Here is a 19,219-nt window from a genome sequence, read left to right as displayed (position 1 = left end):
GCCTTAGGCAAGTTCTATATCATCTTTGTTTTTAGCTCAAAATAGGCTTATTCTTCCCTTTTGTCATCCTTTGACCTGAAACATGGCAATCATGGGTCTCATGACTAGCCACTCCAGGAGGGATGCCACTATCTATCCAACCTTTTATCTCCAAAATTCATATGACTAGAGCCTGCCACCTTGCCATAGGTCAAGAGGTAAGTATTGGTTTTTTCCTAGCATACATTTTTATATTCCAACCTCTACCCCTAAGGCAATCTCATGATCGGAGCCTGCCATAATTTTATAGACACGGAGTAATGTTAATATTTATGCATTTTTTATTTTGTACTTTTTTGGCATTTTTTTTCATACTTTTTCAATGTTTTTTCTATCAAGATAAAATGAAAAAGCCTCTCAAGGGACCAATCTATGAAACAGATTAACATCAAAGGTATTCAACACCTGACTCTTTTTCTGGATAATTAGTTACCTGGATGAGTTTTCAAAGATTTACACTTATGCATTGATGATAATCTTGTACTTCTATAATTCATCCTTATAAACTCATGTGATAGAACTATTAGATTAATATACCTTGGTCTCACCGTATCATTACCTTATTTTTTCTAAGAATTAGATGTCCTATATGATAGACACTTGTGTGCAAGGGACACACTTGAGGGATTGACTATTTTAAAAAATACATTATAGATAATATTTTTCTAAATGTGATACATTGACCAGATATGAGAGCTTGACCCCATCAACTTTGCGGAGTCAATATGTGTTCTCAAGAAGAACCTTCTTGACCACATATGCATCCTCCCAGTTTCAGTGCTATTTTCTTAAAGAATGACTATCAATGCGGTGGATCTGTTTGAGGGCAAGATCCCCTAACTTAAATGATCACACAATCACATGTTTTGCATAATAATACTATATCCTTCTCTTATAGTTGTTGCATGCTCTGTTGCTAGAAGCCTCCTCTCATCTAATGGAGAAGGGTTTTCCTACCTTTCAAAGAGACTTGAACTTGAGTAACTCTGTGATATCTTCTTCCTCGATTCCACACTTAGGGCATGTTCAACTAGATCATTATGATTTACTTTCTCATTTGAATGAAAAGTGAATTTGATTTGTATAAGTAGTCAAACATAAGAAGTTAAGCTATGAGAAAGTAAATCTCATTTATAAAGGCAAATGAGAGTCATTTTCTAATTTGCTTGAGATTTAAAATCACACGAGACCCATGTGATTCTGAATCTCAATCAAATTAGAAAGTGATTCCGAATCATATTTTTCTGAAAGGAGCAACCAAACATACCTTTAGGTTCAGACTCCTTTGACTCATCCTCAAATGGTTCTTGATAAAAAAATATCATTGGATAGGTTGGAGAAAACAAAAACAAAGGGTTTGACAAAAGCTTCCTTAGCCTCATCAACAAGACTACTATGCTCTTGCAATGAAGAGGATAATTTGGACCCCAAGTGAAAAAAATCTGTTGGATTTTTTTAGATTTTTAAAATATTTTAGTTTTTTGGGATTTTAAAATTTTTAATTTTATTTATTTTTTGTTTTTTTAAATATTAATTATATAATTTAGGTTCTGAAGGCTTACTTGAGGTCGTGGGACGATAACTCATATAAGATGTATTTTTTCTTCCATGCTTTTGTAGTTTTGCCCTGATTTGTTGTTGCCTTGCTCTAAATGTGCTTGTCTTCTTTAGAATGAGAAACTGGAGGGCTCATATTTTTGTTTGACCTCTGAGATCAAAGATTGAGTTCATGCAAAAGAAGTGTCAATCATGAATCATCTGATCAGCTGCCTATTGAGTTGATGATGGTGGCTCTCTTTTTTAAATGATTCCTTAGGACCCACGTGACCTCTTTTTGGTCTTCCTTCCTTCGAGGCCTCTAATAACCAAGACCTTGACTTCCTACCTTAGGTGTTGTTGTGAGAGGTACTCTTATATCCTGTTAGCTTTTTCTCAATCCCTTAGAAGGCCTGTACCTTATATATAAGGAAATTCTTCACCCATTAATATATTTTAGCATATGTTGATATTGGGGGTGACTCTTGAGGTGAAAGTCATATATCCTCCCTTTGAGCTTAAAGACCCTGGGTCTTTTGAAGAGGTCTACAACTAACACTTGGCCTGACTTATATGATGTCACACTCATGATTGAGCTTGATGAGAGGATTATTTATTCTTTCGACAACATGGGTTGTACCATCCCGATGGTAGGGTTGTCATCGTATACCTCCACAATTTGTCATGCCATAGTATCTTGATGCATTGGTGAAACGTGAAAGAAACAACCTTAAAGTCATGGATCCAGAGCCTCTCTAACAACAAGTTGTATGAAACAATGTCTTTTGATCAATAGGTCCTATTGCCACATCCAATATTAAGGTCTATATAGTAGTTATGGTGTTGCCATCATATCCAATTATTTGGGTCACATGCTTTCCTAACTTTACTTTTGGAATGTCCAATCTTTTAGCAATAATGATTGGGCATATGTTCATTCCACCACCATCGTTCACACAATTAGTGATTGACATCCCCTTGATTTGCATAGTAATATACATGACCTTAGCGTGGGGTTTCATGTGCTTTGGAAGGTAAGTAGAATTTGAGTCAATCACTTGAGAAATTAAGGCAGCCAATCCTTCAAGTTAGGTGTTGGAGGGAACTATGCCCTTCCTCAAAATCCATTCTACTGTCTCTCGGTGTTCATCAAAAACCATGATTAGTTCAAATATTGAGATACTATCAGTGTATTGTACTTTTTTTTTTTTTGCCTTTTTGGATTTCTATAGAGCTTTTTTACTGGATTTGGGCTGAGAGATGATTTGGTGAGGCATAAAGGGAAATGCTCTCCTCAAGACTTTCGGTTGGTAGACCTTCTTTGAACGTGTGACCTGACTCAGGTCACCTTCTGGGTGTTTCTTTTTAAGAGAGATAATTGTGCCTAACCAACAAGTTAAGAGTAAACAATATCTGATAGTAATTGTTTAACAACAAATTATGAAGCTCCAAAACCTCTCATACTTGTACAAACCATTTCATTTCAAATCAAAATTTAATATTCCAAAAATGAAATACACTGTGAACTTGTGATACTATATAGTGTATAAAACCCTAATATAATCCTCATTTACAACATATGTGGGTGAATTGAAAAACGACCTTGAAACATAGAAAAATGGCGAGGGATTTTGTTGAGTGTTGATTTCTAAAACCCCAACCAAATAAAAAAAACTTAAAACCGCCAATAAAATTGTAAAAAAAATGAAAAACCTTTCCTGGTTTGTGCAATCAACCCTTACACCATCACCTCGAACCAGCAAATGAAGTTATGCTGTTACGCCCTTTGTGATTTTAAGCTCTTTGGGTGTAGTGTAAAGAGCCCTATTGCCTCATGTTAGAGGTTAAACATAGGCCTTTTTTTCTCTTTGGGTGAAAAGCTGAAATTCATAAACGGTCAAAAGCTTATGACCTCTATAAATTGAAGCGTACGCTTCGTCTTCAAAGCATAAGGCATAATGAAGCGTAAGCCTTTGTAAAAAGAAAATATTAAGTTGGTTTGGGTCGATTTAGGTCCATATCCATTCTTAAAAAAACGTCGGCCTAAACCGAGCCCGACCATGGATCCAGATCTGGACTGAGATTCATCAAATGACCAAAATACCCTCATCCACAGCGGAAGAATAACCGTAACAACAAAATGCAAATATACGTACTCACAACCGTATATACGCCTCAAGTATTTAAACCCAGTATCGCCCTCTGGCTTCTCTCTCTTCGCAACAAAATCTCTCTCTCTCTCTCTCTCTCTCTCTCTCTCCATCCGTTTTTTTCCGGCGACCGGAATAGAGAAATTCCGATGTCGTCCATCGGCGGCGCCTCCGCGGCGGAGCAATCCTTCTGGTGCCATCAATGCAGCGGCACGGTCACCATCGCCCCCTCCCCCTCGGCCGAACTCCTCTGCCCTAACTGCCACGGCGAGTTCGTCGAGGAGATCGAGTCCGTCCCAAACCCTAACCCTATTCTTCAGCCCTTCGCCCGGAGTCCCTTCTTCTTCAACCTCCAAGACCACTTCTCCGGTCCCGTGTCCGCCGCCGGCATCGGCGGCGGTGGGGTGTCACCTTTCGCCGCCAGCCTCGCTGGGTTTCCCCTCATATTCTCGCCATCGGGCAGTCTTGATCTCTCTGGCGATCTTCCCCCCAGATCCGTCCCCTCGGGCCCTGACCCTGACGTGTTCAACCCCTTCCTCTTCCTCCAGAATTATCTCCAGAACATGATCTCCGGTGGCGCCAACATCCAGTTCGTCCTCGAGAACCACCCCGGCGATGGCGCTGGCTTCCGGCTGCCTGCGAACCTTGGCGACTACTTCCTAGGGCCAGGGCTCGAGCAGCTCATCCAGCAACTGGCGGAGAACGACCCCAACCGGTATGGCACCCCGCCGGCATCGAAGTCAGCGGTTGAGGCATTGCCGGACATCACAATCACCGAAACGCTGCTCAGAACGGACCTAGCGCAATGTGCGGTCTGCAAGGATGAGTTCGAGGTTGGGTCGGGGGCGAAGCAGATGCCATGCAAGCACATATACCACTATGATTGCATCCTTCCATGGTTGGAGTTGCATAACTCGTGTCCGGTGTGTCGGTATGAACTCCCTACAGATGATCCTGATTACGAACAGCGGGCAAGTGGAGGGCCTGCGCAGGGAACAGGAGGGACCGGATCAGCTGGAGTTTCCTCACAACCAGAAACACCCAGCAGGAGGTTTCGGATATCGCTGCCATTGCATTGGCCGTTTGGAACCTCAGGGTCTCGGGCAGAGGCCAGCAACAGCGGTGAAGGAACGAACAATGAGGATGGTGAGAATAGCAATTCGGGTCACAGGGATGTGAATTCAGAAACCAGGCAGGAGGAATTAGATTGACGATGAGAGGTATACCTTCTATCATTAGTCCGTATTTCTTGTTTCCTTTTCTCTTTGCTACTAGGTTTCTTTATTCATTTCTCTGGTGGGGAGTGCGAATGAGTTCTTAGGTGCTATTCTTGAATTTTGTCTTCTTGCTTATCGTACTTAAGCAAATTCAATTGATATATTGGAAGTATTTAAGAACCGAAACTGCAAATTTGTTTTGGAAAATAATAGGTGTAAGAAACACTGGTTCTTTGTGTGTTCCTGTGTTATGGATTCTTCATTTATCTAGATTCTAGTTCAAGAATACTGATTTTTAAGTGTTTGTGTAGGTACTTAAAGTTGGCCTTGTAAGTCTGTCTTATTGATTGGTTATGATTCTTATGAATGAATGTATGTCATGAGAGTACCTACAATTCACTCCCATGGAGTTCTTACTATTGATTTTTGTTCAGGTTAAGTTTATGTGAATCTTCTCTTTTTTTTCCTTGATATTTTTTCTTATGTATGTCCGGTTAGGTGAGTTAAGAATTCTTTGGGTTGTTAGGTGCCTTCAAGTTTTTAACCCATTCGCACAGCTGTATAATGCAATATATTCATATTTTGAAGGACTTCTCCTGCACACATTTGATGTCAAAATGAAGAAACCATGAGTCGTACCATATAAGGGGATGCAGTGCCTAGTTAGTTTCTCTTCCATTAGCATCTTGCAGTTCCATAAAGGTTCTGAGCTTTAGCAGTAGAAGAATTCTTTTAGGGAAATCTAGCTTTCATAATTGTCAGAAATCATCATGCGATTCAATCATGTCTATATTGTTTTGCTGGCACTAAGATGGACAAACTCGTTGCCAAATAGTTCTGACCAGAAGCTTCTTAGGTAGGTGGGAAGCTCACTTCCGGAAACTTCATGGGAATCTCGATTCCCCCACACTTCTTCTATGCTTCCCACACATGGTCTATGCTTCCAATATGCTTTTCTCATGTTTCTTTTCATGTTTTTCATGTATTTTCTCTCACGCTTTCACTCGCTTTCCATGTACTTTCTTTAAATTAGTAATCATCATTGTTAGATTTTAACAAAAATTTAAATCTTTTACTGAAAAATGACTAAATATAAGAATGATCAATTTTATTTTAGTTTTTATTTGTTTCTTGTTCGATTCCTATTCAATTACCATATTGCTTCATTTTTTTTAATATTTCGCTTTTAAATTGATACTTCGCTTCCCGCTTCCTATAAATTTTAAAATGCCTCGCTTCTCGCTTCCGCTTCCCATATCGTTTCCTGCTTCCGCTTCCTAGTTTGGCAACGTTGGTTCTGACAATATTATGCAGCTTATATATCACAATTTGTAGGACATGAACTGCATGCTATATTCTATCTTGTCAGATTTCAGTGGATTATATTGGCAGCAACTATAGATTTTTCTGAGGTAGTGGTTGGATGATTGAAAGTATCGATGTTCTATTCACCTGCACTATCAAATTTGTGTTTAAATATCCAGTGTCCTGTGTACCTAGTTTTTTCCATCCACTTGTTGGCTCATTTGTTTCACCTATTTTGGTGAAGAAATTGGCCCCTTTTCATATTAAAATGAGTCATTTTCGCCAAGATGAAACAAATGTTCAAGAAGTGGAGCCCATGGTTTTCCTATGAAAATGCAGTCATACCCCCTGGGCAAGTACTTTCCTGGCCTTCCCATGAAAACATGAGAAAACTTGCCTTACCCTTTTGGCATTTCCTCTTGTGAAAGACATGGGCCCTAAGTCTAGATGTAACCAGATATATTTTAGTAAGAAATATTTGTGATAATGCTTGGCTTTACCTTCAAAAGGAATTTCATGTGAGTCAGTTTTGGTTATAGTGAAATCCCTGGCAGCAAGCAAAACTGTGTCAAGGACAGAAGGAAGTTGTTTCAACATTTTCTTATGCTCTTCCCTAGCTTCAGCTTAGATTTCCTCTTAGATGAGTACTAGAAGCTTATGGAAAAATAAGGACAAGGTTTTTAGGAACAAGAAATTTGTGGTAAATTTGGAGTGAGAGAAAGATATTTCTAGGATCGCAATACCCGTGTTCCTTGTCTAGAAAAAAATATTACAAGAAACATTATATACTTGTTGAAATGAATAATGAAGTGGTTCAATAAAGGTATTCAAGGGGTGTACTAACCACTATGAGCAATGGTGGGTCTTGTGCTCTTTGATTAGTCAAAATCAATGAAAGCCATTAGGAGTTTATATCTGTTTAGAGAGATAAAGACTCCACTTTTTGGAAGGGGCAGATGGTCAATAGTTGAGTTACATAACATGGTGCTCTTGGATTTTTTAGGGGAGCCACTTCTTGAAGTGCAGCTTAAGATATGAGGCCTTAATACTGGAGATATGACACTTGTCTGGCTGTGGTGAGAGAAACCTCTTACCATAGACAATCTACATAATAGAAACTTAGGGGCCATCAGGTATTTTTTGGCACTGTTGGTGGGAGGTTCTCCTTTTCATCCTTCGTTATAAGTAAAGTTTTCAATTTAAGATATCATTATGTCACTTTAGATAAGGAATATGAAAAGGGCCCAGGGCTTCAAGACAGCATTTAAATAGTTAAAAGAAAAAAAATGGACAATGAGCCCAATCTTGGATCCCCATTTCAGCTGCAATAAACAGATTGAACACTGATGCCTATATGAATTAAGGAAAAAAATGCTGACTCTAAAAATTCTCTTATTTCTCTACAACCAAATATATCACAAGAGGGGAATAACAACACCTTCCAAATTTGCATATGTTTCCTCCCTTGCTATGTTATAGGAACACACTAGTCACATCTCCTTGGTAACATGATCTGCACACTTGTGAACATTATTCTAATATTTCTAATAAGGTTTTAGTAAATTGCAATTACATTTCAAGAACAAATAATATCAAAAAATGGATTTTTATTGAATAAAAATTCCATGTCATTGTGTCCTATTTTTCAAAAAGTTTATGAACTTGGATCTTGAATTTGTGCCACTATTTATGTCATGCCCATATCTTTATAATCCTCTCTCAATATCTCATTCCAGCTAAGCTGGGGTTGGTGAACCTTTAAAGAAAGTGCACCTCCAAAAAGATGCCAGCTAAATTCTTCATCTTTCCAGTACATTGAACAGCAGCTAGCCATTTAGAACCTCTATGCTTAAGACTCAACAATATCAATAGAGGTGCGCCAAAAAAAAAAAACAGCTGCCCTTGGATTAGCACAAGGTCCATACAATCCTCCTTGTGAATGGGGCGTCCGTTGGTTCAATCAACAAGGCATAACAGGTCTAAATGGAGAAGGTTTCCTTTTGTCATGGTTCAACAATGCTATCTCCCTTCCTCATTTCACAATCTGTTGGAAGACAAAGTTAGCATCTTCTGTTTCTTATTCCCCAACTAGCCAGCAGTTTGCAAGAAGATTATCTCTTCTGGATGAGAGATTATAGAGATTTGTGATCTGTTGTGGTAGCATTACCAAGCCAAGGATGATACCAGAACCTAGTAGTAATGTGCCCAGTTCCCACTTTTATCTCAATCCTCTCTTTAAAAGCCTTCCAATATTTCCAAATCCCAGAGCAGTTTCTCCAAGAGGGCCTTCAAGACGAACTACCAAGGAGTCCCAATAAGGTATATAATATTTTATTTAACCCAGCTCCAGACACCGTTGATTTTCATGAAAATGAGTGCCACACCATTTGATCATGATAGCTCTATATGCGAAACCACTCAAGGCTGTGACAGTCTGCAACTTTCCATTATGCCTTTTGGGAATAGCATCAAGGGAAAGTTGGTAGGATGGATACTAGGAAGCACATATTTAATAAGGGACTACTAGTCTTTCAGCTAGAGATGAATATTTAGGTCTGCAGACTGGCACTCCTCAATTCTCCGCTGCAGCCAATGATTTTCCTTAGATATATGGAGTCATACCAGGCTATTCAGCAGAAGTGCCCCTTAAGGACAGCCAAGTATAGTAGAAGCTAAGTTTTCGGTGTTAATTGTCCGAGTTAAATACAGTCAGCTGAGATTTGGCTTCATGCATCTTCATCCTTAGCAAGAGCAAAGCGTTTCAGCATTAACCAGTGTCTCCATACCTGTTCTGAACTGGCTTCCTCAAATGACATATCCAGAAAGGAAAGCTGAGTTAGGGAAGACATACCTGGTGACCACTCCTTTCTTAGAAACCCTTATTGATCATCTTTCTCATCAAAGTGCTGAAACCTTCACAGCAATGTTAAATGTCACTGAAAAGTATAGATTTTGGTTTTGGATTTGCAAGATGGGCCATGAACTAGAGGAAAATTGGTGCATAGCTTGGAGACAGGCTATTTTGGCATTTTCACTGCTTATCTACTTTGTTTACAAAGAGGCAACACAACTTTAAGAAAATGAAAGCAGAAAAATGCTTTCAATTCATGCACTATTGCATATGATACCAGGATAGTGAGCATTTACCTCGATCAAATGGGTTGGAGGAAATTTATTATGGATTGGATCTTTCAAATTAGGATTGTATTCTTCCTACACAGAGAAGCATCATATTCTAGCATTTCTACTTGATTTATCTTTTAGCTTTTGCTTCTGTTCTTCTCTTTTTGCATCATGGTGATTTTGACAACTTTTGTACCATGTTCTAGGGATTCTTATTAAAGTTTGCTTTCCAAGACTTCTGTAAAGAAAGGGGTACCATGATTTCTTTTAGCTAACTTTCTTAGTGATGTACATTAGTCGGGGCAATCTCTAGAAAACACTGTTGAACAGTTGAAGGAATGTATACCTCACTATTTTTTTTGCTTGAGGCCATGAGTGCCTTTTGTTTATGAAGCTCCATATAGTGGCTCATATAAGAGTGGATGTTGGTAATAAAATTTTTGGCTCTTGAGTAGTTCTTGAGATTTTGTGTATGCATGTCATAATGGCTTCAAGAAGCCATAATTGTGATGAGTAAATGAAACCCTACATATTGTAATCTCTATAGTTTACTTCGTGGAGAACACATGTTAAACTAGGATTCTCATGTTCAGAGTGGTTTTTAAATTGCTATTAAAAATTCATGGCCCATATTGTACCAGAAAAGAGAAAATTTGATTTTTTCACTGAAATACATGTTTTTTCTTGTAAACAAACAATACTAAACACATCTACATGTTCAAATTAAGCAAACACATTCAACTATAACCTATGTCACATGCGTGCGGGTGCGGGTGCGGGTGCGACACGGGTGCGGCGCAATTCCAAAAAATTTGGACACGGGGACTCGGCTATATATATATATTAAAAAATATATATTATAAATATATATATTTTAAATATATATAATTATATATATAACAATAAATTAACACATAAAAATTGTAAATTTTAAAGCAAAAATAAAAAAGCAATTCTTAACAACACAAACTTACCAAAATATAACACATAAAGAAGCTTGTGAGTGTGATAAACAACAAAACTTATCATAAATCTGCCTCATCGTCTGAATTAGAGGGAAAAACAGGATCGAGGTAGTCCATGTTGAGAGTATGTAAATTATGTTCTCCCTTCAAGTCAAAATCTTCTGGATTCACATCCCAATTCTTGGATGGTCCACAACTGCATCAAAAAATGACTATATTAGTATCTAACTTAAAACTTTGAATATAAATATTTAAATACAAAGAAAAAAAAGTACCAATACTCTTCTTTGGTGCGGCAAGAAATTAATCGTAGATTTGAGTGAACATAAGCCAAATCCTCTGCTCTTTTACTAGTGAGTTTGTTTCTTTTAATGTTGTGAATTTGAGCATATGTACTCTAATTTCTTTCATAACAAGATGATGTAGCAGATTGGGATAACAACTTCATTGCAAGACGTTGCAGATTTGGTGTCTTTGATCCATATGTTGCCCACCAATTAAGGGGATCTTCCTCGTCCCTTGCCACAAGTGCTGCTAAAGAATCAAATATCCCAGTAGAAAACTTGCCAAACTCACTATTTACAACCTTAAACATATGAGGATCATTAAAAAGTCTTCCCAAATATATCATTCTATTTCTTGATATCTCAGGATCTTCATTTGGAGAAACACGACCGACACCTGTTTTCAACCATTTTTTTGCATAGTATTTTGGATTGAGAGAGTGTGTCATGCAATGCAAAGGTGTATTGCTTTTATCTCATCTTCTCACTAAAACTGAATGTACATGATTGTAAAATTCCGAATCATCAAGTGCAATATCTTTCTTCTCATGTTTAAAAATGATACTTTGAACTTTTTCAATCATATTGTCCCACATTTCATAAATTCTATGAAGCATGGGTACATCTCTGTCAATAAATTCAACAAAATATGTAATTTTATCCCACCAAAAATCATCACATATGCATTTTTTGATAGCTTGAGCCTTGACATCATCTTCAGTACGATAAAAATTCCAATCTTGATCAACCACCATCATCATCAATGCATTATTGAGTTGCTTAATTCTTTTTATCATAACAATGAGAGAAGCAAAATGAGTTTCAGCAACTTTCAGTAACTTGAGATCAGAATGCCTATTAAATATAGAAAGGGCATGATGATGGTTTACAATAAAATTTCTAATATTTCGAATATCATGCTCTATTTCCTCAATCCATAAGCACATTTCATGTGCATGTGCATCATCTTTTGATGGATTGCATATACTCTTAAATGTCAAATTTAAACTGTGTGCTGCACAAGGAGTCCAAAAGATATGTGAATATGTATCTTCACTTGCCAAATTCATTCATGCACGACTGCAAACTGGAGCATTGTCAGTAATGATTTGCACCACACTTTCTTCACCCACTTATTTTATCACTTCGATAAATAATCTCTTTAAATATTCAGCATCTTTATACTCTCAAGATGCATCAACAATCTTCAAAAAGATTGGCCCATTAAGTGAGTAAGCAATGAAGTTTACCAGTGGTCGCCTTTGTATATCAGTCCACCCATCAGAAACAATCGACACTCCATGTCGTTTCCATGCAAATTTTTGGGTCTCTAACAAGTCTTCAATTCTATTTTTTTCCTCTGCAAGAATGACTGTTCTTAGTTTTTCTGAACTATGAGGCACATAACCACTCAAATTGCAATTAGCCAAAGATGTAATCATATCTTTCCAGTATGGACTTCTAGCTACATTAAAAGGAATTGAGCTTGAGTAAAAGAATCGACCAATCTTTTTATCAATTTCTGCTCTTGCCATGTTTTTGAATGACGCTTGTATTGTTTTATTGCTTTCCATCTTTCTTTTCTTTAAAAGCTCTTCTTGGTATATCACTAGCAGTAGGAAAAGACAAATTAATCGAATCGCTTCTCATCTCTGCAATTTTCTTCTTTTCAGCTTCCTCTTGTTCTTTTTTTAATTGCTTTAACATGTCTTTGTCAACCCCAGAACATGCCCTAATTCCTTGACCACGAATATGCAAAAGATGTGCTTTCACACGTATAAGAACCTGTGAAAACAGTCTTACATAGATTACAATGAAACTGCACATTCCCACCACCACCACTACTAGCTTTTACCCCTTTTGTCACAAGCCTCCAAAGTGGTTGAGAAACTTCTAATTCAGGGTTAGAACTTGAACCAAATGTATTGACACTACCGCTAGAACTCACCATTATATCTGAAAAGTGAAAACTGAAAAGAAAAGAAAATAAATAAATAAAATAAAGTTAATAAACACTTCAAAATAATAGTAATAGGAGCTCCAGGTTCGTTCCCCCTGTGCAAATCAGGTTCAAACCAGGCCCTCCTCTGCAAACCAGGTTCGAGATAGGGAGCCTGCCCCCTATCCAACGCAAAAAGGAGGGGCAGGGCAAGCCCCTGTTGAACCTTATCCATGCCAGGAGCTTCACCCTTGCCAAAAAGCCAAATGCAGCAGGGGAAACAAGGAGGGGCTCGGCCCCTCCTCGTTTCCCCTGTTGTTTGGCGGGGCAAGGATAAGCTTGTCAGCCGAGCCCCCTCCTTCCCCCACTCCTACTTCTTACCCATGTGATAAAAGGGAAATGAGGAGGGGCTGAGCCCCTCCTCTATGAATCAGAGGCATAGGGAGGGTCGAGCCCCTCTTCTACGAGCAGAGGGTGCAGGGAGGGGGGGCGAGCCCCTCTTCTGCGAGCAGAGGGTTAAGGGGGGGGCTGCCTGACATAAGTGAAACGAGGAGGGGCCAAGCCCCTCCTTTGTGAATAGGAGGTACAGGGGGGGCTGAGCCCCTCTTCTGCGAGCAGGGGAGGCTGCGAGCAGAGGGTGCAGGAGGGTCGATCGACATACCTGTTGAGTGTTGATGGAAGGGGAGACGGTGGCTGCCTGTGCGTACCGTCGTCGGAGTCTGGATCGCCGGCGTGGGTGTAGGAGAAAGCTGCAGGGGTTGAGGGGAAGAGGCAAAATCGAGAGGGTAAGCCCCTCCCCTTGTCGATAAACCCCTTTTAGGGTTCGACTGCAAAAGAAATTTGGATCTGGGTTGGGTCCGGACCCGAACCGGATCCAAAACGTAATTTAAAAATCAAAATGGACATTTTTGGACTGGGTCAAAGTTGACCGAGTCCAAAATGTGGACGGACTCGGCCTCGACTCGTTGACCGAGTCCGACTCGGCGTTGACCGAGTCCGGGCCGAGTCCGAAGCCGCACCCGAGTCCGCACCCGTGTCGGGGCGTGTCGACTCGGGTGTGGCACCTCCTTAGCCGAGTCCGTGTGACATAGACTATGACTTTTTTACTGTAAGGCTAAAAGCAAAATAGACTAATAACAGTCACAACATGAGCCTTATTATTTTAAGAAATAAACAGATAAACAAATAACATAGGTATAGGTATAGGTATAGCATACAGGTTAACTAATTAATGTCATATTAAACGAGATTATCAAGCTCTTAATTAACTTGAACTCTGGCTCAGGTTCAGCTCAGTTACTAAGGAACAAGCTCAACCTAAAATTTTTAATGGATAAAGTCCAAGCCGCTCAGTGCCCACCTTGTATGTGCATATGCATGATGCGTGTGTCTGTTTTCAGGGAAGATTTTTGGGTGCTATGCAGCTTTGAAAATTATGTAGATTTGCATAAATGATGTGAAAAGATGGAATATGAATTCACTTTTTTATGAAAAAGCATAAATCCACATTTACTTTTTCAAATTTTCATTGGTAAAGAAGGGAGAAAGTTGTTATCCTGCTAATTTGCTATGGAGATTCTGTTGATGTTTATAAATATTGGGCTATGTCATAGGTGTGGGTGTGAAGGGTGCGGCATAGTAATTTAGAAAAACTAAGAACTTGGGTGCGGAGTTGCAAAAAAATTAATATATATATATATATATGCATTTGCAATTATACAATTATAAATTTTCAGTTTTTATTTTTTTTACTTGGACAATTTTGGACCTATACTACATAGGTGTGGATGTGGGTGCATAACATGTGCTTTGTGGGTGCAGAAGCACCCATGTTACATTGATATTGGGCCATGATGGAATGTGTGTAATTTACATTTTCAAAATTTGATTGATAAAAGGGAAAGCCTTAAGCAAAAACTAGCATGTCAGCAGTTCAGCATATTGTATGTATGCCCAGGGGCAGAGCCACGTTATGTGGAGGGTGGGCACGTGCCCACCCTGACCCACAAAACCCCCCCTTAGGGGCTTGTGCCCACACTGACCCACAAACGTGGGCAGTGCCTGACCCAAAGGGGGCCGATGGGCAAACGTCACCCGTCTTGGTCCCTTGTCTGTTTTTATTCCCAAAACTGTCCCCCCCTCCCCATTTATGCCCTCTCTCTCTCTCTCCAACCCTCCACCCTCCCTGCAACCGCACCTGTGGTGGCCCCCTCCGCGGCTCTACCCCTGCCCGCGACCCCATGCCACAACAGCAAGCCAGGGCCCCCTCTCTCTCTTGACTTTCTGTTTGGCCCTTCCCCTCGATGACTGGACCCCACAATGGCACAACGCCACAACCACAGGCCCATCGCCATCGACCCACCGTCCGAAGGCACCGAGGCAGCTTTCGGCCATCTGGCACACCGTGCATGCCGCTGCCGCAATGCGCACAGAATGAGGTCCACTCTCTCACTCTCTCTCTCGTGTTTAGGGCATAAATGCATAATTGATGGTATAAGAATTAAGGTTTCAATTAGCATTTAGTTTTAGGGCTTTTTGTATTTTTTTCAATTATCATTTAAGTTTTCAATAAGATGGATATTAATTAGTTATTTTTGTATTTTTAATCAACATTATACATGATCCACGTGCTTGACTTTAGTTAGAAATTTGGGGGTTTTGTTATTTTTTGTTTCAATTAGCTTATGTATGAAAACCAGAGTTGTCAGTCGAGGAAGCAGGAGCGGCACTTATAAGATTTTAAGAAGCGAGAAAAGCAGGATGACTTAGAAGCGAATCGAGAATCGTCTCGAAAGCGAGAATGAAACAAAGAGAGAATCGATCTAAGATTCGAGTAGGAAGCGACTAGGAATTGAGTTTTTTCGATATTGGGCAAAAAAAAATTTGTGAAAGACTTCAAGCCCCCCCAAAAAAGAAAATTCACTTCCTGATATTGGCAAGTAAATGGGAAGTGATCGGGGAAGCGAAATGGGAAGCACACTTCTCATTTAAAAGGGTCGCTTCTCCGCACTTTTCGGAAGCGACGCATTTCGGAGAAGCGCGCTTTCCCGAGTCCTATAGCATTTTTGATAACCCTGATGAAAACTATGAATGATGTTTGCTAGGATTGAGGTTTTCATTAGTTTTCTTTTAAATAGCATGAATATTTAATTAGGTTTTAGAGTTTTGTGTTTTTTTCGAATAACATTTAGATTTTATTTTGTTTTTAAATAAGATGAATATTTAATTTAGGTATGTTTATGTTTTTTAGTTAACAATAAACATCATTCTACATGTTTGAATGACTAATTAGGATTTCAATTAACATTTAGGTTTAGAGCTTTTTGTGTTTTTTTCCCAATTAGCATTTAGGTCTTTAATGAGGTGAATATTAATTAGTTATTTTTGTGCTTTTTTAAACAACATTATACTTGATCCACATGCTTGATTTTATTTAGAAATTTAAGGGTTTTGTTATTTTTTGTTTCAATTAGCTTATGTATGAAAACTATGAATGATGTTTGCTATGATTGAGGCTTTCATTTAGTTTTTTAAAAAAAATAGCTTGAACATTTAATTAGGTTTTAGAGTTATTTGTGTTTTTTTCGAATAACATTTAGATTTTTATTTTGTTTTTAATAAGATGAATATTTAATTTAAGTATTTTTGTATTTTTTAATTAACACTAAACATGGTTCTACTTGCTCGAATAGCATAAATCTGTAATTGATGATATAAGAATTAGGGTTTTGATTATGTACTTGTTTAAATGACATAAATTTTGGATTATGTTTTTATGGTGTTATTTATTTAATACTTGATTTTGGTTAGAACTTAGAATTTTAGGTTTTTTTTGTTTCAATTAGTATAGATGAGGATTTTACGTTTTCTTTTTTTTCAATTAGCATGTGAGGTTCCAACTTCCAACTGTGCATTTGTGCCAACCCTAGCTTAAATTCCTGGCTCCGCCCCTGTGCATACCTGATTATGTAGTTGTAAGATCTGTGGGCCATTGGATTTTATAGATGGCACTTTCCTTGTTATGCAGCCAATCTTTTTTTTTCTCCTTTTCATTTGTTTATATCTAAGAAAAAAAAGCTATGAGATAACACATCCCCAAGAAAAATATGACTTGAATAGATGAGCTTTTGTACATTGTTTGCATCATAGTCACAAATATCGGTATTGGATATATCTCGGCAAGGCTATTTCTTGCGATATTAGGTTTGGTGATAAATCTTGGGCTTAAAAAAATAAAAAACTATATAAAAATAACGAAAATAAGTAAGAAAATACCATGTTTAGATAATAAAATACATATATAATGAAAGAAATAGGTAAAAAATGCAAAATAAAGAAGAAAAACACATTTAAGATATAGAAAATAAATAAAAACAGCAACAATAATTGATAATATCACGATATTATCAAATTGACGATGTTTTCAAAATATCACGATATTTTACCTATAATATTGTTTGCTGAAAATACAGCAGTAATATCACGATATTTTGAAAATATCACCGATATCTGTGACCATGGTTTGCATTAAATAACTCTTTCTTGCATGCATGGTTGATGAAAGGTTTATTATATCTTTGTTTATCACTGAATAGACAGTATCTTTCTACCCACAATGCATTTTTCCAAGCTTCCTTGGACCAGCGATATATGGTCATTATTAAAATTGCTGGACTTTTGCTTGGATGGCTTAAGCAAGTTGACACTTCCTCTTTATTGCTTGATGTAATTAGCATCGATAGCATTCCATTCCAAGTATAGAATGAGAGTTTGTATTATTGAAAATGGTTTATTATAATTCATAAATTTCTTTTAATATGGCTTAGGATGTCAGTGTCTTCATTGGTTCCTACTGTTTCTTTAACACCAACTTTTTTTTTTCTAAAACTCAGATAAACAGTATTAAAACTTTTGGTTCTCAGTTCATGAAACTAATGAGTTCATCAAAATTATGAGACAACTTTATTAACTTTCCCTTATTTTTATTGTTAATGCCTTTTTGTAGGAAAAAACTGCAGGATGATCATATTTGATGTAGATGTTGCATAGTATTGGTTTTTCAAGATTTCCGTTGTATGTTACTTTTTTCTACCCACAGAGATCCTCAGCGGCAAGACTGGTGACCATTATCAATGAAGATCAATTTGTATTTGTTAAATTACTGGTGAATTCTATCAATGAAGATCATTTGTATTTGTTGCATTAACGTTTTTGCCTTTATGGTGATGCAGTTGTGTCAAAGTATCTATACATGAAGTTTTGAACTGTTAAATCTTGTACATGAAACAAGGCTACATCTCTGAATATTTTCTTCTCTGAGTTGTTAAAATTTATTAAGCTAAAGCTGCTTTGGTGGGCCAAGAATAGAGAAAGGAGAGAATAGGAAACCGAATTTACAGGTGTTAAGTCCAATCACTTTATAGAACGATCCATTGATTACTGTTGCGGTTGGTCTTCTATGCCCACTTTGTATGTTATGGTATGTCTCAGCCCCTTTGAAGGAAAGGGAAGATTTTGTGTGGGTACGTAACACCAATGCATTTCAGTTCAGGTTTTGCTGCAAAAGATTGTAGGAAAAAGTTCCAAACTTTTGAGGAAATTTTCACAGTTTCTTTGCAGGCGCTGCCTTCCTAACGTTAGGAGCTCTGTAGACGTTGTCTATACAAAATACCCAGTCGTATGCGTTTCAATGGCGAGGAGAGTTTAGCGCCAGAGAGAAGCCAGCCCAGTTCAGTAACTTCAGATAACAAGAGTTTGTAATCCGATGAGACTATTGCCAACTAAAATAAGTCTGGAGGGTTGCTGCCCTTTATGTCAATGCGTCTCTGGTAGGCTTCAGTTGTAGTAAACTTGTAGTTGAAAGACGGATTGTGTAGCAACTCATGCATGTCTACGGATGGTGGTGGACAAATTAATTCGCTGCCAAGCATTATCACAGCTTGTCCTTTCTAGTGGCCTTATCATAGAGGAGTGATAAGAATCAATCGTCATCCAGCATTATCTGCAACTCAAAAGGCAAGGATAATGGGTGTGACCTGGCTTGCATGTGGGCCTGACCTCTCTCTCTCTCTCTCTCTCTCTCTCTCTCTCTCTCTCTCTCTCGTTCAGAATTTGATCGAACCAGCGTTGGTCTTACACTTGATTAACCAAGTTCTCCAAGCTGTTAACTTAAATTGCTATTTCAAAACTGTTGGTCTTCCACTTGATTAACCAACTTGGTTTTGAGTGTAGAGAAGACTGGTTGGTTCAGTGCCTTAGTGAATATATCAGCTAGCTGAGAGGAAGTGGGGATGTAACAAGTCTGGATGGAGCCATTTTGAATCTTGTCACGTATGAGATGACAATCAAGCTCGATGTGCTTTGTTTGTTCATGAAAGACTGGATTAGCAGCAATGTGGAGGGTCGCTTGATTATCACAATATAACCGCATCGGTTGAGTGTGATTGACACCAAGATCTGAGAGGAGATATTTTAACCAAGTAAGCTCGCAACTGCTGGTAGTCATGGATCGTTATTCAGCTGAAGATTGGGATACCGTGGTCTGTTTCTTGGTTCGCCAAGACAAGAGGCTTGTGTCGAGCATAGTACAAAATCCAGTTGTGGATCGACGTGTCATTGGGCATGCAGCCCCATCTGAATCACAATAACCAACGAGTTGTAA

At 38.4% G+C, this 19,219-nt stretch overlaps 1 protein-coding gene across 3 annotated transcripts; it reads left to right on the top strand.

Moving 5' to 3' along the window:
• The first annotated feature begins 3,809 nt into the window (after window positions 1-3,809).
• Window positions 3,810-17,901, top strand: LOC149842351 (E3 ubiquitin-protein ligase RING1-like). 3 transcript variants are annotated; one of them, XM_090001399.1, is made up of 2 exons: window positions 3,810-4,945; window positions 17,790-17,901. In XM_090001399.1, the coding sequence occupies exon 1, from the start codon at window positions 3,875-3,877 to the stop codon at window positions 4,934-4,936; it is 1,062 nt and encodes a 353-aa protein (XP_089857525.1). In that variant the 5' UTR covers window positions 3,810-3,874; the 3' UTR covers window positions 4,937-4,945; window positions 17,790-17,901. The 3 variants fall into 3 exon arrangements, with proteins under 3 accessions (XP_089857525.1, XP_089857524.1, XP_089857527.1); XM_090001398.1 differs by having other exon boundaries at window positions 17,564-17,901; XM_090001401.1 differs by lacking the exon at window positions 17,790-17,901 and adding an exon at window positions 9,577-9,756.
• The last annotated feature ends 1,318 nt before the right edge of the window (window positions 17,902-19,219 follow it).

Source organism: Nuphar pumila, chromosome 3, assembly GCF_984573655.1.
Source record: "Nuphar pumila chromosome 3, dmNupPumi1.hap1.1, whole genome shotgun sequence".
Classification (NCBI taxonomy): domain Eukaryota; kingdom Viridiplantae; phylum Streptophyta; class Magnoliopsida; order Nymphaeales; family Nymphaeaceae; genus Nuphar; species Nuphar pumila.
Note: the sequence above shows the minus strand (reverse complement) of the source record. Positions and strands in the feature narration are given on the sequence as shown.